The sequence below is a fragment of the Oncorhynchus mykiss genome, chromosome 3 (assembly GCF_013265735.2).
Source record: "Oncorhynchus mykiss isolate Arlee chromosome 3, USDA_OmykA_1.1, whole genome shotgun sequence".
In the NCBI taxonomy this organism is placed as follows: Eukaryota; Metazoa; Chordata; class Actinopteri; order Salmoniformes; family Salmonidae; genus Oncorhynchus; species Oncorhynchus mykiss.
The window spans coordinates 14,505,021-14,531,772 of NC_048567.1; the positions used below are offsets into that span (position 1 = coordinate 14,505,021).

Here is a 26,752-nt window from a genome sequence, read left to right on the forward strand (position 1 = left end):
ATTATGGAGTAGTGTGTGTAGATTTATGGGGGGGACAATTTAATAAGAATAAGGCTGTAACATAACAAAACGTGGAAAAAGTCAAGGAGTCTGAATACATTCCGAATGCACTGTACAGTACATCAATCTTGACCAGGATTAGGCCTATATATTTTGGATGCAATTTGAATGGAATTGATGGAACGAGAAAGACAGAAAGAGTATTTGCATGCGCACTGATTTAAAGTAACGATATTCGAGTGATAGACTGTTTAAAAACTATGCAGCTGCAATTTAAAAAATGCATCTTAACAGTGAAAAAAATGGTGACCCCGAAATCCAGATGGAGAAGAGTAAATTGGACCGCATTCAGTCCTTATATTACTGTAGCATAGGCTGTTACAGCAAACGTAGTTCTACCTTTCACAAGAAAATAAAGTTACCATGATGAGATGATACATGCATTGTGAACTGCGCTCCATACTGAGAAGCGTTGATGGGGTATCTGTACTTTACTTTGCTATTTATATTTTTGGCAATTTTTACTTTTACTACATTACATTCCTAAAGACAACAATGCACTTTTTACTCCATACATTTTCCCTGACACCCAGCAGTACTCGTTACAGTGACAGGAAAATGGTCCAATTCACACACTTATCAAGGGAAAATCCCTGCATCTGATCTTGCGGACTCACTAAACACGTGTACTTCATTTGTAAATTATGTCTGAGTGTTGGAGTGTGCCCTGGCCTTCCGACAATAAAAAAAAAGTTAAGAAAATTGTGATGTCTGGTTTGCTTAATATAAAGGAATTTGAAATGATTCATTCTTTTACTTTTGATACTTATGTATTTTTAAAACGAAATACTTTTAGACTTTTACTCAAGTAGTATTTTACTGGCTGACTTTCACTTGAGTCATTTTCTTTACTTTTACTCAATAATGACAATTTAGCACTTTTTTCCAAAGAAGCCAGATTTAGATATGGCATATAATGTAAGAATTCCATTTCACATCATGCTGAGCCTGTTCATATAAATAATTTATTATAATTTACTGGTTATTCGCGGTTATTCATACTCGGAAAATGGAGTAGGTTTGGCCGGGAAATCTCGGTAACCCAGTTCCTGTTATTCAACCCTAATCCATACCATCTTCAAATATGAAATAAGGCACTTTAAACTTTGAGAGGATGTTTGAAGAGAAAGGGAGGGAGGAAGGCAGAGGGCGACAGTGCGCGCACGTGAGAGAGAGCCGTTTCATTTGTGGCGAGAGAGTGGATGATATTCTTTGCTATAGAGAATAAGATGGAAATGGGTAAGACGCTTTATAGTCTATTTTTTTCTACCCTTATGATCTCTGCACCGGGTGCTTTAACTTTTCACTCAGACTGATGCTTCATTTGTAGAAGTAGAGTTTCATGACAAACATGCAATTCTTAATGTCATCTCGATTTTTGTCAATTGCTTTTTACTCATACTTTTTTAGAAGCTCCTATGCATAAGAATTGTTGCATTATGTGTGAATAGAGAACATATGAGGGCTAAGTCATGTACTAAATGTCTTCAATAAATCTAATGACTTTCCTTGTTGAAAGTCATACCTGGTCATAGTAGGAGGGAAATTAATGAAATCTGGGGTAACAAATTACCACAATGTAACCTTCTCTTTTTCCCCATTCCATTGGGACATTTCTTGTGAATAATTTATCCAAATAAACAAATAGATATTTAAGGCTTATCTATAGCAGTGCAGTAGAAGTGTGCAAGGTTGCACAAAATATACACCATTTTGCAAGATACTGACCTCCCTTGCAAATAACTTTCAGATAACATCTGTTTCAAATAATCTCTTATAGAAAAGTCTACTAATCAGCACTATATTTAAGATTACAATGTGTCAGAGCCTAAAAGGCAATTGGTAATATTTATTTCTAATTTCAGAAAACTCTACCATGGTATATTCTGATGTGACAACTGGGATGGACATAATATCTCTGGTTGTCTACTGTGTGGCGTTTGTGCTTGGCCCCACTGGCAACGGCTTGGTGATCTACGTGACGAGCTGCAGGATAAAGAAGAATGTCAACTCTGTTTGGTTCCTCAACCTAGCCTTGGCGGACTTCCTCTTCACTTCCTTTCTGCTCCTCTATATCATCTACATTGCCCGTGGTTATGATTGGCCTTTCGGAGACATCCTTTGCAAGTTAAACAGCATGGTGACTATGCTCAACATGTTCGCCAGCATCTTCCTCCTGGCGGCCATCAGTCTGCACCGCTGCCTGTCCACGTGGGTGGTTGTGTGGGCCCATAACAAGTGCACGCCAGGCAGGGCTGAGGTCATCTGTGTGGGGATCTGGTTAGCCTCATTGGTCTGTAGCCTCCCATTCACCATCTTTCGGAAGATCATACACCATGATAATAGGACAATGTGCAGTTATTCAAATCCCCATTCTTCCACCTACAGGAACTTGGTTGTGTTCCGCTTTCTGCTGGGCTTTCTCATCCCATTCCTGGTCATCATAGGCTCTTACATTGCCATATGGATACGCGCCAGGCGCCTTCAGAAAGGAAGAACGCACAGGTCCCTCCGGATCATAGTCTCCGTTGTCCTGGCCTTCTTCATCTGCTGGATGCCCTTTCACGTCTTCCAGTTTCTGGACATCATGGAAGAAGACAACCAAGGCCTCAAGCCGGTCGTGCATATAGGGACTCCCCTGTCCGCTAGCCTGGCCTTCCTCAACAGCTGCCTGAACCCCATCCTGTACGTCTTCATGTGTGACGAGTTCCAGAAGAAGCTGCGTCAGTCCGTGCTGCTCGTATTCGAGAATGCTTTTGCAGAGGACCACGGGATGAACTTTGTGTCATCAACGCGCTCCCTGAGCTCCCATCTCTCCCGGATCTCCCGTAAGTCTGAGTCTCTGGCTCCAGGAGAAGGAGGACATTTACACCTCACTGGTGACCAGTCTGATAGTAAAGTGTAAACTGAGGTGTGAGATGGGAGACATCTGCAAAAGACAGGGCTAGTACATCTGTATTACAGAGTAATTTGACTGTAGCTGTTGTCATTGTGGTTTTCATGATGGCAATGAAATCAAATGTATTTTATAAAGCCCTTTTTACATCAGTAGTTGTCACAAATTGCTTTACAGACACCCAGCCTAAAACCTCAAAGAGCAAGCAAAGCAGATGCAGTTACCAGATTTAACTTCTGTTATAGTGATGTATGTTGAAGTTATGGAGACCTTATTTTGATGTTATGTTGACATTATGGGGATGTTATGTTGACATTATGGGGAAATTCTCACACACAAATAGACAATAACATTCCTAAACCTCTAATTTCAAATTCTTACAAGACTGTTCGACCAGACAGATCAATTTTGGTATCAAAAATAACAAAAAACCTCTTAAGGTAATTTATTAATTTATATTTTGCTTGTAGCTAATATAAGAGTTGACTCCTGAAAGGACTCTTTGAAATCTGACCAAAGAAAAACACTTACAAATGTTTTACTTCAGACAACATTCCTTTTGTGATCCAAAACAAACAGAACATTTATTGCCTGTATGTGATAGATATCTTGGACCCATTTCTTCCATGTGGACTGTGTTTCTGACCTGCAAATGACAAGATCCTTCTGAAAAACCCAAAATAACTGCTGTGGAGAAATCCTTTGTGGAGAAATTACATTTCAGAAATCAATCAATTGTAAAAACAGCACTGGCAGATATATTATAGCGATGAATAAATTACAATAGCTCTTTACAACTTTTTTTTTTTTTTTTTTTACAGTTTACTTAAAATTTTAGATGCGTGAGAGACTTTTCTTTTGAATGTTTAAACAAAAAAAAGATTCATAAGAGCACTGCTTGTCTGGGAAACTGGTGATCCTAAAATACAAATATTTACCACTGGAAGCCTGGAATTAATTTAGAGTATTCCGGAATTTAGACAAATGTTGCACACTACTCAACCTGTTTACAAACTTTTCATGACACATTGTTGTGTCAGACAACAGACTATATAATGCATTACCAGATATTCTGTAATATGACAAAAAACATGTAATAATTATTTAAACAGATGAACTTGGGCCCACCAGAAGCATCAACTTACTGAAAGTATTGCTACATTTTTTCAAAACGAGAACTTTGGGTCCCTAATTGTGGCAGTTTATGGTAGAAATGACCTCCATGAGGCTCCTCTGACATTGTCACACGTAATGTCCTCCTTGGGGAGAGGACTAGTGCAGCGTCCTGGGGTAGATGACTTGCTCGTGGCTCCTACCTGCTCTATTCTTTTCTCCTCCCTCTGCTGTGGGATACTGCCTGGGGGATTCCCAGCTAGCGGTCGTACATCTCCTTCATCTCTTTCAGGATCTTGATGCTCTCGCTATACCTCAGCTGATTCTTGTTGGACGCTTCTTTCCATCTGAAAACAGTTAATAAGATTGATCGCAGCTAGATAAACAATGTTTACTGACAGAATTTGTATCAACTTTTTTTCCAATCAAGATTAAATTTGGTTTAATAGTTGATATTCGACTCCACAATCTATCCATGTCAACAAAGTTATCTTTTGTGAATATTTAGATGCCTTGGACTTACTTTTGCCTGATCTTTTTCCAGCGTTCTATGTGGTTGTATATGAGGGGACCAGACACAAGAGCTGTATCTGTAGACTGGTGACAAAGAGACAGATTGAAGCAATCCACCGTTTTACTGTGGCAAATATGAAAATGATGTCTAGGCGTAGCAGATGTTATACAGTACCTTGCTGACAATAGGCTTTTCTGTGGATGGGATCCTCAGATTGACAGGATCTCCAGAAGGGTTAAGAGGACAGGAGGTGGGCGGAGGGAGGCGATACACATTCTGTCCCTTACCATTGAGCATGTCTGCAGCCTGGCAAGATGCAGGTGAAGTGAGAAAACAAATAATGGACAGAGAGCACTAATGAAAAATATATATTTATGCCCACATTGTGGGCATCTTTGTCCTGCTTTTTGGTTGTGAGCTTACCTCCTCTTCCCCCATGCTGTGTGGGGGGCTTGGGGATGCAGCTCTCTCTCTGACTGCCGGGTTGTTCCTCATCCAGGCCCGGCAAATGGGGTAAAGTGGGGTACTGGTAGTGTACTGGGCCAGGTCCACACTGCGGTCAAACAACTTGATAATGTAGGCATCTAGCAGAGAGGGAGGAGAACAAATGATTGTATATGTAGGTGAATATCTAGAGCTTGAAGGGTAGAGTCAGTGAGTGAGAGAGAAAGGTTTTTAAAAGTCAAATGATCTGTGTTTGGCAGGGGATTGACATCTGCAGCGGACTTACTTTGTTTATGTTGGTTGCTCTCCGTTAAGCTATCATCCATCTCTTTCCGTTTCTTCCTCCGGTGCTGTGGGAACCGTGATGATGGCCTATGACATCAACGACGAGGGAAAGGTAACAGGTCAAGGCCTTTCAGTGTCTAACAGTCACAGTCAGATGTGTTTAAAAAAAAAACTCAAATAAGGCTTACCGCTTCCCAGCAGAAGATGGAGACACATCCCTATGGAAGAAACAGGCAATCGGAATTACTACAGAAGTAGTGGAACCACAATAGGCTATTGAGTGAGTCTAAATAGCATACTTCGTTTAATATAAAAAGTTGGAATACCAGAGGAAGAAAATAAATGTTAAGGCCATACTTGCTCAGAGAGTCTTCTGCCATCTTTGTCTCATCTTCATTTTGCTCCCTGGAAAAACAGCAAAACCAACATTTCCCATCACCTAGGCTTGATTAGATAGTGCACAGCCAATGAAAGGTACCTGAAGCTGTAAGTTTCAGTGTCAAGCCAGTTAATGTACTGTATCTTTCCAAATAAAATAAAAACACCAACCTCTCACTGTCACTCTTCTCTACCAGCCCCTGTAATACTGCATCCAGTCGGCTGCGTGCACCACTCTCCTCTGCATCTGACAAAAATAAATAAACAGTCGACTTTACTTAGGAGAGATATAATAATTCCAGTAGCTAGTGTTAAGTCCCACTGATTCGTCAGAATTGGTTTTGAAATGTTCACGCGCTCACCTGGCTTCTCAGTCTTAATCTTGACGTGATGCATGATCAGTCTACCCCTTTCACATCGACATTCAGAAATCCCCAAAACAAAATATAAAATACATGTTAGTTGGTAGCTAGCTACAACGACAAGCTTGCTAAAAAGTTTATGTACAGGGAAACACTGATGCAAAATATGTAGCTAGATATTAAATGACCCAAGAGGACTGTTGTTGTGCCTGGATGCCGTAGCTAGCTAAAGTAGCTAGTCAACGCAAATTGAAGCAGTCTTTTTTTTAGTAAGCGTGTGAGACGCATTATTGGAATTATGTCTATTTCATACATAACTTTTCATCAGCAGAAAATTATTGTACAATTAATGTCCAAATGCCACGTATCTATACATAGAACATAGTTTTGTTACCCTCCAACAACTAACTAGCTGCCTGGTTGGTTACCTCGGTGGTCGGATTTGTTTCAGTGGACTTTCCTCTTCCGCGCGCAGGTCGTTTCCTTTCTGCTGGTTGGACAATGTGGAGTCGACCATCATTGGTTCAAATCAATGTCTGTCACTTACCAACTTTTTCTAGATTGGCCAGAATCGATCGTTGACGATAATGATGTTCTCGGTAAAGATAAACTCAAGATTATTGAATCTGTCGAATGGGTGAATAAAAAGTTATCCTGCGAGGAATGTATCATTTAGAAAAGTAGAACTAATTGTCTAGACTATGCATATGATTTTACTAATCTAACTATTTTATTTCGCCGTTTGGTTGCCCGGTAACTGACAAAAGCCCAAACCGGATGAAAACCCGGAAGGCGCACTATGTTTTCCTTTCATTGAATCAACCCACCCAGGCAGTGATCAAATCGAGATGCTCAAGTAACATTTACATGGAAAGTACGTGCTTTAAAAAAAGTATTTAATACGTCATCGATGTCAGTGGTCTAGCCTTTCTAAATGAACAAAAACTGTTTTCAACTGCAATGTTGTTAGCTTGTTACAGGGATAACTTTTTTTTGCAGTGCCAGCTAATTAGCTAGTTGTCTCTTTTCACTCTCTTGTTAAATCAAATGCGTGTGTGCTAGGTATTTACCTGACACACTTTAACACTGTCTCATCCTATGATTATAGCTAAGAGTTGTCTACATGTGGGCTATAACACTTCGTTGCCCAGTGTGTGAGTTGGTGCCGGTGGTACTGTCAACATGAAAGCCAGGTGAGACGTGGAACCAGTAATTAGGAATGCAGAGCTACCCTTTTCAAACCAGAACGATATGTTTTTACCACAATGAAAATTGTCACCTTTTGTTTCTCTTGCTCTCTTAGTGGTGCTGCTCTGTTCACAAGGAAGAATCCCTTCCCGCCAGACCCACCTCTGGGAAAAACCCATTACAACCCTTCACGCACCAAGAAGCTTCCAAAGCAACAGAGAAAAAACGTAAATACTGGACTTCAGGGGCTGTCAGGGTCTTTTCCAAATATACATGCTTCAATACAGTAAATAAATGTATTGTCATTACATCAAACTTGTGTTTTTTTCCTGGTTTGTCTTAGACCCTGAGCCCTGTTCACCTTGCCCAGCTGTCCAGCCCTCTTCTCCAGACACACTCACTGAGCCCAGAGGACCAGTGCTTCCTTGGGGCAGCCAACCACTTTGTCCTCTGTTCTCCTCCTGCCACAGAGGCCCAGCCTAGTTTCTTAGAGTCCTGGCCCTCCACTGACCTTGGGTCCTCCCCGGCCAACACTGACGCCTCCCCGAACACAGACACACTGACACGGGACCCAACATCGGGAAAGTCCCTGGTCTCCACTGGGGGAGGAGAGCAGGAAGATTCAGTGTTGGCAAAGTATGCTTAATACTATTTCTAAAATTACATGATGGTAATTTGATTTATTTGTGACATGTCATACAGCATTTGTGATCCTTATGTATGTCTTCATTATAGTGTGTATCATGATATCCACAATAAGCTTGCAGGTGATGAGTTCATAAGATTTTTTTATTGATTTATGGTGTTATGCCCTTGTCTCATTAGTAACTACAATAATTCCTTTTCCAGGTACATTGAACGCTTTCGTCACGGAAGGCCACAGAGTCGAGAGGTGCGTCAGCAGATGTCGGCAATGGTGGGAGAGGGCCAGCAGCCTTTCTGGTGGCTGTCCTCCTCCCCTCTACCCTCCAGTTCTACACCCACTCAAACCACTGACATAGGTACTTCACTTGGATCATTCATTGTTCTTTTCATCTCATTGAAACTCACTAAAAGTTTTGCTGGCTCTATACATTTTGTTCAGTTTTGCACTGATTCAAAATTCAATCTATACACTGGATGAATATGTACAGCAGTAGCTATATTAGTGATATATATCAAGAATCAAGTATTTCAATAAATATGCTGTGTGTATAAACAGTAAAATACAATGTCTTCTCATTAATTTCCTATTTCTTTATGTACACAGGCCTTTCCCTTAGAAAAGACTCAGCCACCACCCTCAGTCCAGTTGGGCAGTTTCGGCATGGCACCACCCTCTCCCCATGCAGGGGACTCCTTGATCTTAGTGCCATGGTGAGTTCATCATCGTCGTGTTCATGCTCCGTTTTGGTAAGATTATTTTTGAGATGGTGAGATATATTGGTATTAGACAGGTGAATGTAATTCTGTCAAATGTGCAAGAGCCAGAATGGCTGAGATGTATTAGAAGACTCTCCATGCAAGGTGCTGCTCCGCAATAATATTTGCATACCAACACCAGACGACATGTTCTGCCCAACCACTGTGTTTATATGAACTAGTTAGAAGCTGTTCCCTTTGATTATGCAACTGTGTTTGGTGCCTTCGTTAATACCCCTTCTGGTCAAAACACCGCTCCATATCCAGCTTGCTGCATATCCCTGAGGGAATGAGCTAAACTCTATGCAACTGACGTGAGCTTTTATAGAACTGATCCATAAAGCGTGTTCAAAACAGAACCCGCTGAGGGCTCAGTTACACAACATTGTGAATGTTCTAGAATGTTGGTGATAGAAATGGTGACGGGAGATGATGCCTCTGGTGCACTCACTGGCCTCTTTCTTTCTGATCCCCTGGCAGGGCCTGTCAGACTCCTCTCACGGTGACCTTGGAGACTCCGAGATACTGCATCTGCAGGAGAAGGCCAGTAGACTGCTTCACAGAAGGTAGATATGCTGGGAGGAATGGAATACACTGAGCAGGGTTGGGGGCAATTAAATGTAATTTAGTCAGTTGCAATGAGGAGAATTGGATTAGTCTTACAAAAACTAAATGTTATGTTTTCAGTGAGCACTCACTCAGTAGTGGATCTATTCCCATCAGCTCTGAGGGCCTGGGCTGCTCCAATTTTTCCTCCCCTGTGAGCATAGATGAGCCAGTCCGAAGGCCTATAGTTACCAGTCTTATCGACTCAACCACTGGTGAGCCTTGGGGTTGGGAAGTTCAAAACATCTGATTTGCATGAATTTTCCCTTGTCTCAACCACATGATATTACTTTTTCAAACTCCCAGAGCCACTCTTATTCTGTGCTCTTGCCACGTACCTCATTTCTCATGGTCATGATTTAGTTTCCTTTTGCAACTTTCTTTATTCTCACTTTATCTGAATACACATATTGCAGTAACTCTTCTTGTGCAACCGCTTCCTCAAGTTGTGGGGAACCTAAGCTCAGCAGACCTCTATGCTGGAACCGTGTCCAAACCGTCTGTGGTTGGTCCCCCGGACCCCCGCACACGCCCAGAGGAGGACATCCTGTTTCAGTGGCGTCTGAGGAGAAAGATGGAGCAGGCCAGTCAGTGGGTTCAGTCAAACCCACAGCAGGGTTACACCCTTCATCAGCACTCTGTGAGCTGTCAGGCTCACAAGGTACTTACCCCCTTGTCTACTACACCTGCTATTTGAAAGAGGTTTTGAAGTCTCTTTGAAATTCTGCCATTATGTGGTAGTATTTTCCAATGCATTTAGCAAATCACAGATCATATGATTTGATTTGTTCCCCTTCGTTAGGTACAGCGGAATCCTCTCCCTGCCTATTCCTCTCATAGAGTTGCCCCCTCCCTCCCCATCACCAGCCCCACCGTCTCTAAGTTGCATCCGGATGCCCCTGTCCGTCCCCACATGCACCTCCTCTGTGACATCCTTTCTTGTACCGCTCAGCCCCACTCCCCTCCACCCAGCCACCAGAGGAGCCCAAAGAGGAGTGAGGTCTCTGGGGCCGACCGGACCGTCAGGCAGCCCAAAGCCCAGTTCAGCTCCACAGACACCTCCACTGAGGAGCCCACTAGTAAACATGAGTCCTCTCCACCACCGCCCGCCTTGTCTGTGACCACAGAGGAAGAGTGGGCAGTTCAACAGAGGAGAACCGAGAGGACAAAAAAGGAGACACTACAGAAGGAGAGGAGTGAGAAGCGGACAGGGCCGTCCTGCAGAAAGAAGAAATTAGCCAGGTATGACCTGTATCTAAGAGGTGTGACAGTTTGACTGAATGACATGTGGCCAAGTCTGTAAACTCAATGACAATATCTCTGTAGGTGTCACGTTGGTGACAGGGACCATGCTGAGAGGCCCAGCTATGCAGATTGGAGTGTGAGCCAACACCACACCAGAGGTAAAGACCGGGTCATCCCATGGAGGGAGGAGCCCAGCAGAGACTGGGGGCAACAGGAAAGGGGGCCGGGGGTAGTGAGAGAGGGCTGCCCTGGAGATCGTGCTCCACCACCCTCTCCCATACACAGCGCCCTGGGACAGGTCAGTTAACACCGTGGGTCATCAGCATCACTGACGCTAGATATGGCATAACACATTGAAGAAAGGCTGTTATGAATTTCAGTGTTACAATAATATTAATTTACTTTATTCATTTATCCAGGTTAGTTTAATTTAAATAAAGATATTAGCTGAGTAAAGCATATTAATTTACCTTGGCAGGTAGTTTCAGAGGTACTTTTCCTGACCACGGACTCCCCGGACCCGCCCAGAACTCCTGTGTCCTCTGACTCTCCCAGATATGTGCCGCCGCAGTCCCCTGCCCCGCCTCCCAGTGCACAGCATCCACGGGAGGTTGTAGCTCAGCTGCTTCAGGAGGCTGAAGGTGAGACTGCTTGGTGCAGTGGGGACTGCTGACCTTAATTCTAGGTAGCAGAGGTGGAATAGACAGACTCTGGCCGTATAATAGTCTGTATATATAGCCTCTAGTCAAGTTCCACCGGGACTGAATCCTAACTTGAACTTTTTCCTGAATATCCCATTCCTATACATGCATTTCTTACTCTAAATAATAAGTTAGGATTTTGCCCTAAATGCTAAAGGTGTCTTTTGGGTGGCATAACAATTGAGTGATGCCATAGTCCTCTCTGTTACAGGAGTACATTGACCGTGTGGACCAATGCCAGTTATCTATTTTCACTTCACCTTGCTGGTGTTCATGTGTACATTTCTGGCTATTTATACCTGTGTACAGTTAACATGTGCTCTAATATAACACATTATGAACTCCTGGCATAGCTTTGCTAGAAAGTAGCTAAAGTTACAACAAAAATAATTGGTAATGTAATCAAATGCTCCTAAAGTTACTTTTGTTATCTGCACAGTGACATTTTAACTGCATATATTTTCCCCCTTAAGATTCAGACGAGCAGGAGTTTAAAGATGACCCCTTACTGAAGGTCTTAAGGCAGCAGAGGAAGTGGGTGAAGGAGCAAATCGGGTAAAGAATTGGTATATGTTCCCTAGATACAGTACATCCTTCGTCATTTATTTCATTGACCTTTTACTCATTAAGATAATGAACTTAAAATGTTCTCAGAGTAATTACAGTGCCTTATGAAAGTATTAACTTTTATCCACATTTTGTGTTACAGCCTGAATTTAATATGGATTAAATTGAGATTTGTTTTTTGGTCACTAGCCTGCACAATACCCCATAGTGTCAAAGTGGAATTATGTTATTAGAAATCTTTACAAATTAAAAGCTGAAAATGTCTTGCGTCAAGTATTCAAGCCCTTTGTCATGGCAAGCCTAAATAAATTCAGGAGTAAAAATGTGCTTAACAAGTCACATAATAAATTGCATGGTTTCACTGTGCAATAAAAGTGGTTAGCATGATTTTTGAATGACTACCTCTATGTACCCCACACAAACAATTATCTTTAAGGTCCCTCAGTCGAGCAGTGAATTTCAAACACAGATTCGACCACAATGGCCAGGGAGGTTTTCCAATGCCTCGCAAAGAAGGGTACCTATTGGTAGATGGGTAAACAAAGAAGAATAGGAAAAAAGCAGACATTGAGTGTTCCTTTGAGCATTGTGAAGTTATTAATTACACTTTGGATGGTGTATCAATAAGAGTCACTACAAAGATACAGGTGTCCTTCCTAACTCAGTTGCTGGAGAGGAAGGAAACCGCTCTGGGATTTCATCATGATGCCAATGGTGACAGTTAGTTTAATGGCTGTGATAGGAAATTGCAGGGGATGGATCAACCATATTGTAGCTACTCCACAATTTTAACCTAAATGACCGAATGAAAATAAGGAAGCCTGTATAGAATAAAAATATTCCAAAACATACATCATGTTTGCAATAAGGCATTGAAGTAAAACTTCAAAAAATGTGGCAAAGCAATTCACTCTTTGTCCTGAATACAAAGTGCTATGTTTGGGGCAAATCCAACACGTTACTGAGTACCATTCTCCATATCTTCAAGCATAGTGGTGGCTGCATCATGTTATGAGTATGCTTGTAATTGTTAAGGACTGGGTAGTTTTTCAGGATAAAAAAACCCGTAATGGAGCAGGCAAAATCCTAGAGTGAAAACTTGGTTTGGTTGCTTTCCACCAGACACTGGGAGATTAATTAACCTGACAGTAACCTAAAACACAAGGCCAAATCTACACGAGTTGGTTACCAAGAAGACAGTGAATGTTCCTGAGTGGCCGAGTAACAATTTTGAATTAAATCTACTTGATAATCTATGGAAAGCCTTGAAAAAGTTTCTCGCAATGATCAACAACCAATTTGACAGTTTGAAACATTTTGAAAAGCATAATTGACCAATGTTACCTAATCCAGGTGTGAAAAGCTATTAGAGATTTACCCAGAAAGATTCACAGCTGTAATCACTGTCAAAGGTGCTTCTACAGGTTTCTGTATTTCATTTTCAATAAATGTGGAATAATTTCTAAAAACCTAGATGGTTGAGAATGTTTTTATTTATTTTTTATCAATTGTGAATTCAGGCTGTAACACAACAAAATGTGGAATACGTCCAGGGGTATGAATACTTTCTGAAGGCACAGCCTTATTCTAAAAAGGATTAAATAAAAAATGTTCATCAATTTACACACACTATCCCATAATGACAAATCAAAAACAGGTTTTTAGAACCGGACAATGACCCTAAGCACACAGCCAAGACAATGCAGGAGTGGCTTCAGGACAAGTCTCTGAATGTCTTTGAGTGGCCTAGCCAGAGCCCGGAATTGAACCTGTTCGAACATCTCGGGAAAGACCTGAAAATAACTGTGCGGTGACCCATCCAGCCTGAAGGAGCTTGAGAGGGTCTGCAGAGAAGAATGAGAGAAACTCGCCAAATACAGGTGTGCCAAGCTTGCAGCGTCAAACCCAAGAAGACTCGAGGCTATAATCGCTGCCAAAGTACTTCAACAAAGTACTGAGTGAAGGGTCTGAATACTTTTGTGATTGAGATTTTATTTTATTTTTTGCAAACATTTCTAAAAACCTATTTTCTTTGTCATTATGGAGTATTGTGTAGGGGGGGAGGAACAATTGAATCAATTTTAGAATAAGGCTGTAACATAACAAAATGTGAAAAAAGTCAAGGTGTCTGAATACATTCCGAATACACTGTATAGTTAAATCATGTTATGCTGATTGTTTTGTCTTTGGAGTAAAATCGTACATTTTATTTTATAACATTGCAGACCCATATGATTCCTAGAGTGATATAATATTTGGCTATGCAAAGTGTTGAAGCAACCTTAAACATGTTTTTAGAGCATGTTCTTTTCTTTCAGCGAGGTGGACTCGCTGTTGGATGAATTCCAGGAAGAGTGAGCACTGGTGGTGTGCACACATGGAACAAAAACAACCAATCAATTCAACAGCATTTTTATTTTTGTACAAAAATATATAGTGCATTTATTTTGAACTAATTCTCTTCTTACAATAAATAGTTAGAAAATATACAACAACCTTACTGTTGGGTTTTGTGAACATACTTGATAATCTCGGAGTGTTAAAACATTTACTCATGACTTAGAGGGCATTAGACACTCCACACAATACAAATCATAATTTTCAATGGTTTTATATCATATTTACAATGAACGGTTCCATAAAAACATTTTAAGATTGAGTTAAATGGGATTCTTTAGGATGAGGGATGCTTTTAAATGAGGAATCTGTCCTGTTAATATGTACAAACCTCAGAGAGAGAGCAGGGAATTTTAATGGTGTGATGGCGTAGTTAATGGGTGTTTTGGTACAGGCAGGCACCAGTTCCTTGGTGAGTGTTTGATATGTCTGTTGGAGGAGAGTGCCTGTATTTTTGTGTGTGCATAGTTTACCAAGCTACCAATTACTTCACACTGGAAGAAGTTAAGCCACAATAAAGTTACCCTTAACTACATTTTTATTTTCTTTAACTAAAATGCATTTGAAAAGAGTTCACTACATCAAACTACTTTGTGATAAATGATCATATTTAAGTTTGAAATGTCAGACTACAAATTGCAAGAACAGTTCACTCTGGAGTAAGATGTTAACAGAATGTGTAATTTAGCATACTAAACAACTATGTTTCAAGTGAGAACTAGAAAGGAGTAATACCGAAAAAGAAAGGAAATTATTGCTTACTACACCCATAATTAATTTTCTATTTGCAAAAAAAGTAGTGTAATCCCAGTAGTTAGCTACATGGCAAAAAAAGAAGTTAACTACTAAATACTACCAAGATTTGAACTGCCACCATCTACTGCAAAATGTAGTTAAATTACATGTAGTTTACTACTCCCCAACACTGGTTCCTATGGATTGTGTGTTTATTCCTAGGGTGTGTATGCTCATGATTCTGAGTGGGACAGGTGTCTGGAGTTCTCCCCCTGCAGCATAGGGGCAGATATGATGAGGAAGCCTTCAGGCGACACAGCCGACTACAGAGCCATGGAGTCCACTCCCTCTGGAATCCTGTAGCGTCGGTTGAACTATCGCGTCACCACCCCCGACCCATCCTGCAAACACACGTTTATAGTGAACACAGTCAGTGAGGAATGCTCATTTTCAGGCTAACAAGTGGTCTGGTTTCCAGCCTGGTCGGTAGTTGGTTGAAGCAGAAACGGACTGCATAGTAACCAGGCTATATTCACTGTCTGTCATCACAAACTATGGAAATGTGATTATGAATAGAGAACAACTATTGCATAATACATGCAACACAGTAGTTGCTTACTTTTTTATCTTTGTGTTTCCCTTGGACCTACACAAAGTCTCCTGTCACCTTGACCATCAGCTCCTCTGGGTTGAAGTGTTTCACATCAACCTGAACTGTGAATCTACTGTGGTCACAACACACCTGGCAACAGGGGAAGATACCCAATATTACTACTCAAATTGACACTAGTGCTGCTCTATTACTGCTGGTTTAATCTACTTCTATGTAATTATTCATTCATTAATCAAGGCTACCTCATTGATACAGAACAAAGTCATGAAAAATGAATCTAAAAATTGTTTTATCAGTGAGAGATTAGAGCACTGCATGCATGCAGTGTAACGGGAATAAACCTACCTGTGCAGGGCCAGTGTGCTCTGTCACTGGGGTGAGCAGCTCCGACGGCGTGAATGAGTACAGCCCGAATGTCCCGTTCTGCCCGGGAAGAAGAGGCGGCAGGACCCTCTCCCATGCGATACCACTGGCTGGAAAACTGGGTGGCAGATCGAAGTCCATTTCTCGTCTGAGGTCAAAATAAAATATGCAGTGATTACTACAGCCTTTCACACCCATATGGGCCGATGATGTTACAAATATTCTAGGCCACAGAAAGAAATAGCAAATGGGAAAAATGATAGTCCAAAAAATGTAGGTCTATTCGAGAAAATATTAGCCAAATAGAAGTTGTTAAAATGAAGCAAGAAATAATTCAACCATAAAATACCCGCTGCTTCACTGCTGAGGTTCAGAAAGTGATTGATTCGTAAAGGCTACCGCGATGGTTTTTATAGTCCTTGTCAAATCTGGAATATTGCAGTAAATAATACCAAATCCGCTTGACCCTCAAAGACCTTTCAAATTGTTGGTGGGAAGGGTCACAGTGTAAAATCCCAGGGACGCAGAAGTCGTTAGCGTTTACCGTTATGAGATGCCTGCAAATCGTATTATGTTCTGACTGCCAATAGGATGGATTGCTGCGTCCGTGTATCTGACTCTGCCCTTTTCCCTGACATAAATTGTGGAAGTGCAGTTAAGGTCTGTATTTATGATACAAAGGGTTGAACCCCCCAAACAGTGCATCCGTGCCAGACAGCATGTGCCAGTAAAGGGTGATATGCCGCGTTCAAGTGTTAGTCAGAACTAGGAAACTCGTAAATGTCTGATTTGCTAACTGATTGCATACTGTAACCACGACCAGTTAGCAAGTCGGGAATTTTAGTTTCCTAGTTCCGACTACCACGTAAACGTGGCAATATTCACATGCCAGTGTATGTATGTGTGATAATAGGAATGTTTCCATCTCATGCACCTTTTTAATTAACCTAACATAGTTGTTTTCCTTGACAACTGTTGGGAGCTCTGGTGGAGCCCCTTTTGGTGATTTGGCAATTGGCATTCAACACAGCCAAAAGCGGTAATCTGAATACAGTGTTCTGCCAGGCAACAGTTCAGACTCTTCCTTCTAGGGATACACTGCATAACGGACTGGACTGCTCAATAATTGCTGTTACAGATTCCTTGAAAAGTTATTAGATATTGCAATTTTATTTTCTGACAGGCTTAAAATGATTATCCATTAGGCCTACACTGTATAAACGGTGTTTATCCCGGGTTAATAATTGGGGAATGGGGATTATTATCTTCTACCTCCCTTTATTAAACAGAGGTTGAACAAGGTCACAAACATTGTCAATGTCACACCATGTAAAGATATTTTCCCAAACACTGGAATATTAAAGATGTTACAATATTTATTTTATAGGTCTACATACTTCAGATTTTTCTGTTACATTGTTTATGTAACGATCTTTTGATCAATGTGAAGCAGGTGTTAAGCACACTAATCTTCAATCACATTGGCATATATTTGGAAAATTATTCAATATTTTTAAAATTCTGTCATTTCTAGAGATAGAAATCCCAAACAGAGGGATGAACAAATCCGTGACTAATGTTGGCCAGTCTCCCCGAGCCACTTTGTCCTGGATAGGAATGGGGGCGTATTAAAACTACCTTAGGTCATTATGACATGCAGGGTGAACATCATGTTCTACAATTACATTGACACCACATGCACAACAATGTCATATAAGCCTCCAGCATGTCACAAGTCTTAGCACCTCATCGATTGGGTATCTTATGACCATCCATCACACACATCTGATTTGGGTTTACATCCACTGCCTCTTGACCCCATTTAGAGCAGACAGTTGTGTGACTTATACAACCCTGGCACTCAATGGACATGTGTTAAGTACTGGAGCTGGTGGGATGATGTGTCTGCGATGGCATTGGTTGGTAATAGAAGTAGTCTTTGACTGAGTACCTAAAAACAGCATCAACCATGATTCTGAAGAGGAGGGGTGGTAACATTTGCTACAGAGGCATTGAGTTTCATAATAAGAGATTGGCCTAAGGCAGACCTCATTTAAGGACTTAATCATAATGCTGCAATCATAAAGTACTTTACTGGCAAATATCTCATCACTGTCTGAATTGTTTACACTGTGAGAGTACAAAGGAGTATATGAATAAATGATCTGGAATAAGTATGTTGTTATCGTGAGCAGTGTTACACAAATACTGACTTACTAAACACAAAGCTAATTGGATATTGTTATCAAAAGGAGCCAAATGTCTAATGAAATGCACACTAGACCACGATCTAGCATATAAGCTCAAAACTTTATTACAGCAAATAAAGCATACACTTCCATTTAATTTAGAACGTTTATGAATTTGCCATTTATTTTTGTCATACATGCCATTCGCCTGTTTAACCTTCCAAATTTACTCAAACGCGTTGAGACATCCACACACTACACACAATTTTGGGAAAAAGGTGCAGTGTTCACAAGACATCTTCCCACTCATTAAAGCCCAGAAAAAATTACTATGATTATCCATTGAGATCAACTACACATTTAACTATTTCAACCTGTTATATTTGTCTATTAATTCTGTCATGGTCAAGTTTTATACAGTAGGAAGCTTTCTTGTTTCCCGCCTTGTCTGTCTCAGGGAATGCCAAGTGGAATGGTGAAGGAGAGGTAGTCGCCCACCTCACCCCATTCTGCTCTGAAGTGTTGGAATATGGTTATCCATGTGGTGAGTACTGCAACCCACAGTAGCAACCCCAGCCCTGAACGCTTTACATCTGAAAGAGAGATGTCATTTATTGTAGTCATGTTTGCATAGAAACTGCATGCTTTACTAATACAACGCCAACTTTGTTTTAGCTGGATCATCTTATCTCATCATGGATCATAGGCCTACAGCTCATAAGACACACAACCTGTAACATAAATGTATTATTTATCCAGTATGTGGATGAGCCACAGCAAACCTGGACAACTAATAATTTGTACAGGAATCTTTAGCTATATTAATTCACATAACTTTATCTGTGTACTCACATGTTTTGATCTGGAGTTGTTCAGTATATGTTGGCTTTACAAAGGCCTCTTTGAAAAACCACACCACATTCACCAGCCACAGGAATGGAAGGAATGCAAATCCCCCTGAGAGAGAGAAAGTAATTACAGTATTACTACACACACACACACACACATACATTTGAAGTCTACATACACTTAGGTTGGAGTCATTAAAACGTGTTTTTCAACCACTGTATATACAAACAACGTTGTGAAAACATCAATTCACAACACTAACATTGGGTAGTTCATGATTTCACATGGCTTATAATTAGAGCACAGCACTTGGTAGTTCACTTACCTAAATAGTATTTCCTGCAGAGGGTGAGTTTCTCCTCATTTGGAAGGCGCTCTAGGTTCATGTCGATTTCCTGTTATTTCCCCCTTAGTATTGGCAGCTTTTCAAAGAGACCTTGAAGTACGAAGGAAGAGTATAAAAGTGAGAGGGTCTTTTGAAGCTCTAGACTGGCACATGTTGGCTTCATGGAACTGCCCGTCTGTAAAATGAGGGTGCCCCCTATAGATAAGAGTGGAACAAGTCTTGTGTTTCCACCCAACTTTTGCCTGGCTATCTTCCCAGATTACACGATAAAATAACATTTAAACACCAATTTTGCGAACTATTTAAGTATTTTAAGGGGAAATGTGTAGGCTAGTAGCTAAGTTTTGCAGTCGAAAATACTGCGTGCTGGATGGCTAACAATATATACTACAATGTTAACAGCAATTGTCCTCTATAGGAACCGAAAAGACAGCATTAATAATATTTTCCGAGGCTTTTACCTGTAATCTTTAATTAAATAGATGTCAAATAGCTCTAAATTGCTTGACAAATTAACGTTAAACAGCTCAAAACATCAACACAAAAGAGCATTTAAACTCGTTCCTTTCCGCTTCCTGCTCCAGTTTTCTGAAGAGGGGGATGTGACATCCATGCTGCCCCCCCCCCCCCCAGTTCATTGTGGGTAATGTAGTTCAGATAGCGTAAATAGAAACGTATGTTTTGGCATTTACATTTTAATATATTTCAACAATGTAATTCACTTTTGCTCGTAGTAAATCACCCATGGTTTCTGACAGTGCAGATTATCTGAATTGCTATGCAAAAGATATGCAAAATATGTGCCTTGCCGTTGCAAAATTACTGTTAACCCGCCTGTTTTATTCTGTGAATATTTTCCATCAATGAAGTTTACTACAATATACAACCACAATTCTCTTCTTATCAATGCAAAAAATATAGGCATAGACTTGTGGATGTTTTCAATTCTTCTTTTCAAATTATGTTTCGAGCTTGATTCAGGTGCATTGACTCTCTTCTTCGCAAATTATGTTTAGAGCTTGATTTAAGTGCATAGACTCTCTCTCTCTCTCTCATGTAAGGAGCGTGCACATAATGTACAGTGGTTCATTCAGTATGATCATATCAGAAGACGAGGACATGCCGCTCGGCCACTGAGGAATAGGGACAAGCCTAAACATCTTGGTACAGCGGTAGATGGCCATTCACAAAATGTGTATTTTTTTTTGCATGGAGGGAAGCTGGGCCTTGTAGTTACTTATCAATAATCGTAATGGCTGTAATCAAACGATGATGTGTCCTTTGTTTAATATCAAATGGGTTTATTACTTGCATTACATATTGCATTGTACACACCACTCCTATAAATTCCAATCATAATTTAAATACAGATTTTCCATTTACCCTGTGAAGCTTTTCTTGGACTTACTTCATTTCCCGGCAGCCTTGCGGGGTCCCCCCTCCCTATCTCGCGCCTTCCCTCTTGTCTCACCTCAAGTTGCTATCGGTGTTGTTTTTGAAGCTATGATGGCGGCAGCGGGATGCGGATCAGCAACCGCGGCTGCCATAGGAGGCCAAGTTGGTACTGCTGCACCCCGAGGTCGCTTCCCTGGTCGGCCTTGGTCGTCTCGCAGCCGCTTGCGTTCTGAGAAGCGATGGCAACTCGACCGATCAGGGGCAGAAGCTGACGATGTGACTAATGCTGGAGGCCCAAGGCCCACAAGCCTGGTTCTCTCGTTAAACGAGGACCAGTCTCACTTGCGTTTACTTGGGATAGAGTCGAACCACAAGAGCTTAGCGGAGGCTGGGTACAGCTCAAGTGGGAGCGAAGAGGTGAGAGCCCAAATCGCTGCTGGAGTTAGTATATTTTTGCTTCTTTTATCATGTCATTTTGGTTACCTGTGTTGGTGTGTGTGTGTGTGTGTGTCATGTAGAGTTAGCTCCGTTTCATAATACTTTGCTTTAAGTGTCAACATTAGTTAGCTAGCTAACGTTAGCAGGAGCGACTTCATGAGATGTTCGTCAATAAAGCTAGCTAACAAAGGGGAAGGCTAATGTAATATTTGTCTGCATTGGAGCTCTATGGATAGTTAGACACCATTTACCACGAATAACATACACCCACGCTAGCTAGCCAGGTATTTGTCTTAAATCAGTGTTTAGCTGGTTTATGCCTGTAATTGCTGCAGTGAGTAACGAACGTAGCTACATAAATGTTTCTATGAATTCAAGAGGGGGAGGGGCTATGTCAGATACCTACTCTATGATAGCTAACTAACTACCGTTTATGGGGATCATTTCACGTTCCTTTCAAAAACATGGTTTGCAGAGTGTCACCCAGGTCAGTTTTTGTCGCAGTCACTGGGTCAATTAATGTAACGCTTGATAATGTAACTAGCTTGTTGGAGAAGTCATTGGAGGGAAACCTATGATAACGAAACCCGGTAGTGGGTACATTTTCCATGATGTGAGATGTTAACGTTACTTGACCTGCTATTGCAGTCCATTTTCTATTTCATTACAAGCAAGAGAGGACCACCAAGCATATTAGATGTTTCAATTTGACATATAAATGACCTAGGCCTACCTAATGATAAGTATTCATATGTTAATAATCTGACTTGGACCCTAGCTCCACATTCGCTGACAAAATGCCGCTGCCACAATATCGACTTTATTTGCATATTAGCAGGCATGTAGCAGATGTAGTTAGATGCCCAACCCCTCCCCAGTTCCCAGGCATGACTGGGTAAATTGCTGCTGGTTTCTTGGTAATGCCTCGCCATCCATGAACAAAACTGCATTACCTGGAGGAGAAGAGAATTTGAAAGATGTGCTTGGACTGTTTTTTTTAATGATTAACTTAATTAGTTGATGTAATGGCTTGTCCAGTGCACTTGTGTTGGGTTTGTAATGGTATAGTTTGGTGTTCAAGACTAGCACGATAATCAACTGGGCATCCCAATGATGGTAAACATTTGACATGGGAGACCTATTCCAAGAAGGCAGTAACCTATAACACTATACTTGGTAATTTCCATGTAAAAGGACCCACGAGCACCAATGTGAAGTTCATAGGCGCATATCAAATTGGGTGTCAAATGAAAGCTGAGCGTCTATTTTTGGTAAATGAAGGAACAGATGCATAAGAAAAACGTGTTTATAAAATAAAAATTGTCATTGATTTCTGGCAAAATAGATGGGATAGGGTCTTTAAAAATATCTACCAGGAAGTCATAAAAGGTATTAGAAATACATAAAAACACAATGTTGAAGTAAATACCCCCTGCCAACTAATATAAGCAATTAATATTTTGTTTAAGAGAAATTATTTGCCTTTAAGTTGAAGACATTTTTCCTTGTGTCTTGTAATTCTGTTAACCAAAATCCCACGTCTTTAAGATATTTTCACATCTCTCCCTCACGTGGAGGGAGGATAACGAAAGTTCACAGAAGTAACAATTAAATGTAGACCTACCAATTAGTTCATGTTTTTACCGATAACCCATTTTCGTTTATCAATTAAGTAATCATTAATGGAATGACTGCAATTGTCAACAATGGGAAATCATAGTCACAAACCTCCGTTGAATCACCTGCTACTGTCCTCACTCCCATTGGCATACTGTTAGTGCACTCGGAAAGTATCCAGCCTTATTCTGAAATGGATGAAATAAAAACATTGTTCTCATCAATCTACACACAATACTCCATAATGACAAAGCGAAAACAGGTTTTTTGAAATTATAGCAAATGTATAAAAAATAAAAACAGATATCTTATTTACGTAAGTATTCAGGCCCTTTACTCTGAGTCTCGAAATTGAGCGCAGGTGCATCCTGTTTCCATTGATCATCCTTGAGATGTTTCTACAACCTGATTGGAGTCCACCTGTGGTAAATTCAATTGTTTGAACATGATTTGGAAAGGTACACACCTGTCTATGTAAGGTCCCACAGTTAGCAGTGCTTGTCAGAGCAAGGAATTGTCCGTAGAGCTCCGAGACAGGATTGTGTGTCAAGGCACCAAAACATTTATGCAGCATTGAAAGTACCCACGAACACAGTGGCCTCCATCATTCTTAAATGGAAGAAGTTCGGAGTCCCCAAGACTCTTCTTAGAGTTGGCCGCCTGGCCAAACTGAACAATCTGGGGAGAAGGGTCTTGGAGAGGGAGGCAACCAAGAACCCGATGGTCACTCTGATTGACAGAGCTCCAAAGTTCCTTGACAGAGCTCCACCAATCAGGCCTTTATGGTAGTAGCCAGATGGAAGCCACACCTTAGTAAAAGGCACATGACAGCCTGCTTGGAGTTTGCCAAAAGGCACCTAAAAAACTTTCTGACCATGCAAAACAAGATTGAACTCTTTGGCCCGAATGCCAAGAGTCACGTCTGGAGGAATCCTGCACCATCTCTACAGGGAAGTTTGTTGGTGGCAGCAGCATGCGGTGGGGATGTTTTTCTTTCAGCGGCAGGGACTGGAAGCCTAGTCAAGATCGAGGCAAAGATGAACGGAGCAAAGTACAGAGAGATCCTTGATGAAAGCCTGCTCCGGAGCGATCAGGACCTCAGACTGGGGTGAAGGTTCACCTTCCAACAGGACAAAGACCCTAAGCACACACCCAAGAAAGGGATAGGTGGATACCTAATCATTTGTTCAACTAAATGCCTTCAACTGAAATGTGTCTTCTGTATTTAATCCTACCCCCCTTGGGCTGGCTTAATTGACATCCACGTCTTCGGCGCCCAGGGAACAGTGTGTTAACTGTCTTGCTCAGGGGCAGAACGACAGATTTTTACCTTGCCAGCTCAGAGATTCGTTCCAGCAACCTTTCGATTACTGTCCCAATGATCTAACCACTAGGCTAGAAAACACAGGAGTGGCTTCGGGACAAGTCACTGAATGTCCTTGTGTGACCCAGCCAGATCCCCGACTTGAACCCGATCGATCGAACATCACTGGAGAGACCTGAAATATGCTTCAACAAAGTACTGAGTAAAGGGTCTGAATATTTATGTAAATGTAATATTTCAGTTTATTTTAATACATTTGCAAAAATGTCTAAACCTGTTTTTGCTTTGTCATTATGGGGTATTGTGTGTAGATTGAAGGGGGGAGTGGTACATTTTAGAATAAGACTGTAAAATATTTTTTGTTGTTGTTGGAAAAAGTCAAGGAGTCTGGATTTTTTGGGTCGTTCTAGACCAGCCTTGATTTGGCCCTAACAAAAACGTCCACGATTGGTTCAGATTTGGTCCGATCACCAATCCTTGACGCCTGTGTTTCACAAGTTTGCACAGTACAGTGAAGCACAGCTGGATACAGTAAAGACAATAAGAGTATAGTTCATTACGCGTTAATGCAGAATTCTGCGTTTTTCAAGCTAAGATAATGTATCTTGCTGCGTTTTGTAAGCACAGATCTAAAATGCTTCTTATAGTAATTTCTGCTCAGCATCAGACACATTTTTTTGTGCTTCAGTTGCACTTCTCCACTTTTCTCGGTGTAGCCTACTTTTCTCCGGTAAAATGCAAGATTAACTTCAAGCAACACATTAGGAAATGTAGCTGGCTACGCTTTTTCTATGATGAACAATAGAAATATGATGGCCATGCATCGTTTTTGCAAAAAAATACCTTGCTTTTTTCATTGTAAGCTAATTTACTTGTATGGCTGCAAGCCAAATAGTGTTGCACTTCTGTTGTTATCTGATGAAAATGAAGCTATTTTCTGCTGAATGTGTTGCACTAATGTATCTTCTGTGAAGGAGAACTATAGTTGCACACCCCTGATCACTCAATTGAAACAAAAAAAACCAGTCTTTCAACAAAACGCATGGGAGATGGTTTAAAACACAGAATTTGATTTCTGAACTCTAACGTGACTCCCGGTACAGTAGGGTCTACTGTACTGAGTAGGGATCTTAACAGTTAACCGTTAATTGGTTAGCAGCCGAAAATACATTTGACCGCTCATGCTTATCAGTCTATAGGTTAATTTTGCATAATTTAGGGGATTTAAATTGGCCGTGTGTATTTTCGTTGGCTGTCATGTATCTTATCTGTCACACACCACAGCATACAGAGAATAGCCTATCACCTGTCAGAGAGCAGCTCCTCAAAAGATGGTACTGGAGTGAAACATGCTTTTATATATTACTTTTTATTTCTCAATCTCAACTCGTAATTTAAACTCGCCTCCCATTCCCCATTCGAGTACATATGCTATAGTCAACCTTAGTCAGGCTAGCAGTGCGTCACCCACCACTGCAGCATGAGCTTTAGGCAGTATAATTGTTTGAAACCTGAAAGTTTTACTTGACTTCAAATGAAGCATGTCTTACCTTGCGTCAAGGTAGCCCATAAAAATGGAGGTAATTATTTTATATAAACTTTCTTATTAACTTTAATTTTGCTACTGTTCTATTGGTTTTCGTATCAACTTTCTTTTGTTGTCAAGAAACCCAAAGGCTCAATCCTAGTCATATTAGCAACTCATCCTAATTGTTGCTGTTAGATATCCCATCTTTTTGTGTGACAGAGATTTTAATATCTGTCACACATGAAACCACTCACATTAAGTGCACTGTTTTAGAACTGTGTTTTCCCGCATAATGCATTTTGTCAAATGTTAGAAAATTACATTTTATTTCCTGCTTCATTACAAGCATTGCATGTTCCATAATAGGCTATAACCTTTTGACTGTAAGACAATAAATAGGCTTGCTATTGTTGCATGTTTGCATGTAAGCTCATAATGAAAAATGTCCGCTCCTTTTCCATGTATAGTATTTTTGGTTGATCACGCCCTTTTACTGTTTGGGAAAATGTAGCTGTTTTATTGACCGGTCACAGCAGAATTGACTGAAATTTGCATCCCTAGTATGTGCTGTACTATTTATTTTTTATTTGACCTTTTATTTAACTAGGCAAGTCAGTTAAGAACAAATTCTTATTTTCACTGCCTGTTCAGGGGCAGAACGACAGATTTGTACCTTGTCAGCTCGGGGGTTTGAAATTGCAACCTTCCGGTTACTAGTCCAACGCTCTAACCACTAGTCTATGATTGGTTCAGATTTCATCCGGACCAACCAAATTTGGTCATGAGATCATGAGAATAATGGCCAGTGTGTAGAATAATACCCATATATGCAAAGTATGATATTGCATATTTTTACCTTTGTGTACCTAATTCAGGACACCATGAAGAGTGACATAATTATGCATTTGTGTAGTACAGATCAGGGACTGATTTAGGTAATTCTGCTATCATAGTTATCATTACCGGTTGGAAATTCACTTCACATAGTGTATTCAATAACCAAAATCGATTTTCAAAGTCAAGGTGTCATGTCATAGCTGACACTCCATTCTTTCTGCGTACAACTCTGAAGTTTTTGGGAAATGCAGTTGCATAAACAGAGGGAGATTTTACTGTTACCAAATTTAGCATCTGCACAGTTCTTCCAGTAAATGTATTTTTGTGAAATGTTCTGTGTAAATTGTTCAAAGTAGTCCTT

The 26,752-nt window shown here is 40.7% G+C and overlaps 5 protein-coding genes across 21 annotated transcripts in view; 3 read left to right on the forward strand and 2 right to left on the reverse strand.

Moving 5' to 3' along the window:
• The first annotated feature begins 1,180 nt into the window (after nucleotides 1–1,180).
• Nucleotides 1,181–3,106, forward strand: si:dkey-42l23.2 (Chemokine receptor-like 1). Its single transcript, NM_001165206.2, is given in 2 exon segments — nucleotides 1,181–1,299; nucleotides 1,926–3,106. Coding segments are annotated over 2 exon segments (1,077 nt in total). The 5' UTR covers nucleotides 1,181–1,262; the 3' UTR covers nucleotides 2,966–3,106.
• Nucleotides 3,107–3,385: 279 nt separating this feature from the next.
• antol (Antolefinin) lies at nucleotides 3,386–6,612 on the reverse strand. 5 transcript variants are annotated; one of them, XR_005039678.1, is made up of 11 exons: nucleotides 6,481–6,612; nucleotides 6,053–6,099; nucleotides 5,862–5,937; nucleotides 5,670–5,717; nucleotides 5,501–5,530; nucleotides 5,314–5,399; nucleotides 5,007–5,167; nucleotides 4,758–4,889; nucleotides 4,593–4,666; nucleotides 4,273–4,416; nucleotides 3,386–3,602 (listed from the first exon to the last, which is right to left on the reverse strand). XR_005039678.1 is itself a non-coding variant. In XM_021581769.2 (10 exons), exons 1-10 carry the CDS (start codon nucleotides 6,570–6,572, stop codon nucleotides 4,329–4,331), a joined length of 828 nt encoding a protein of 275 aa, XP_021437444.2. In that variant the 5' UTR covers nucleotides 6,573–6,612; the 3' UTR covers nucleotides 3,392–4,328.
• Nucleotides 6,613–6,638: 26 nt separating this feature from the next.
• proser3 (proline and serine rich 3) lies at nucleotides 6,639–14,692 on the forward strand. 7 transcript variants are annotated; one of them, XM_036975400.1, is made up of 14 exons: nucleotides 6,639–6,926; nucleotides 7,161–7,245; nucleotides 7,356–7,467; nucleotides 7,584–7,876; nucleotides 8,090–8,241; nucleotides 8,490–8,632; nucleotides 9,122–9,207; nucleotides 9,329–9,462; nucleotides 9,694–9,908; nucleotides 10,050–10,489; nucleotides 10,574–10,790; nucleotides 10,971–11,133; nucleotides 11,667–11,759; nucleotides 14,079–14,692. In XM_036975400.1, the coding sequence occupies exons 2-13, from the start codon at nucleotides 7,235–7,237 to the stop codon at nucleotides 11,750–11,752; spliced, it is 2,052 nt and encodes a 683-aa protein (XP_036831295.1). In that variant the 5' UTR covers nucleotides 6,639–6,926; nucleotides 7,161–7,234; the 3' UTR covers nucleotides 11,753–11,759; nucleotides 14,079–14,692. The 7 variants fall into 7 exon arrangements, with proteins under 7 accessions (XP_036831295.1, XP_036831292.1, XP_036831296.1 ...); XM_036975397.1 differs by having other exon boundaries at nucleotides 11,667–11,748; XM_036975401.1 differs by having other exon boundaries at nucleotides 10,200–10,489; nucleotides 11,667–11,748.
• psenen (presenilin enhancer, gamma-secretase subunit) lies at nucleotides 14,177–19,882 on the reverse strand. Of its 2 annotated transcripts, XR_005051407.1 has the most exons (7): nucleotides 19,714–19,882; nucleotides 19,232–19,342; nucleotides 18,910–19,014; nucleotides 16,413–18,650; nucleotides 15,851–16,016; nucleotides 15,512–15,634; nucleotides 14,177–15,293 (listed from the first exon to the last, which is right to left on the reverse strand). XR_005051407.1 is itself a non-coding variant. In XM_021592025.2 (4 exons), exons 2-4 carry the CDS (start codon nucleotides 19,290–19,292, stop codon nucleotides 18,511–18,513), a joined length of 306 nt encoding a protein of 101 aa, XP_021447700.1. In that variant the 5' UTR covers nucleotides 19,293–19,342; nucleotides 19,714–19,869; the 3' UTR covers nucleotides 18,160–18,510. The 2 variants fall into 2 exon arrangements, 1 of the variants encoding a protein (XP_021447700.1); XM_021592025.2 differs by lacking the exons at nucleotides 14,177–15,293; nucleotides 15,512–15,634; nucleotides 15,851–16,016 and having other exon boundaries at nucleotides 18,160–18,650; nucleotides 19,714–19,869.
• An 802-nt stretch (nucleotides 19,883–20,684) lies between these two features.
• Nucleotides 20,685–26,752, forward strand: part of LOC110510370 (histone-lysine N-methyltransferase 2A) — a 75,905-nt gene continuing 69,837 nt past the window's right edge. For 4 of the 6 annotated variants that reach the window (XM_036975378.1, XM_021591722.2, XM_036975380.1 and 1 more), the window contains exon 1: nucleotides 20,685–21,088. In XM_036975378.1, the coding sequence (XP_036831273.1) occupies nucleotides 20,756–21,088 (333 nt within the window). In that variant the 5' untranslated portion in view covers nucleotides 20,685–20,755. The remainder of the gene's footprint in view (nucleotides 21,089–26,752) is intronic. The other 2 variants (XM_036975381.1, XM_021591744.2) reach the window with 2 other exon arrangements.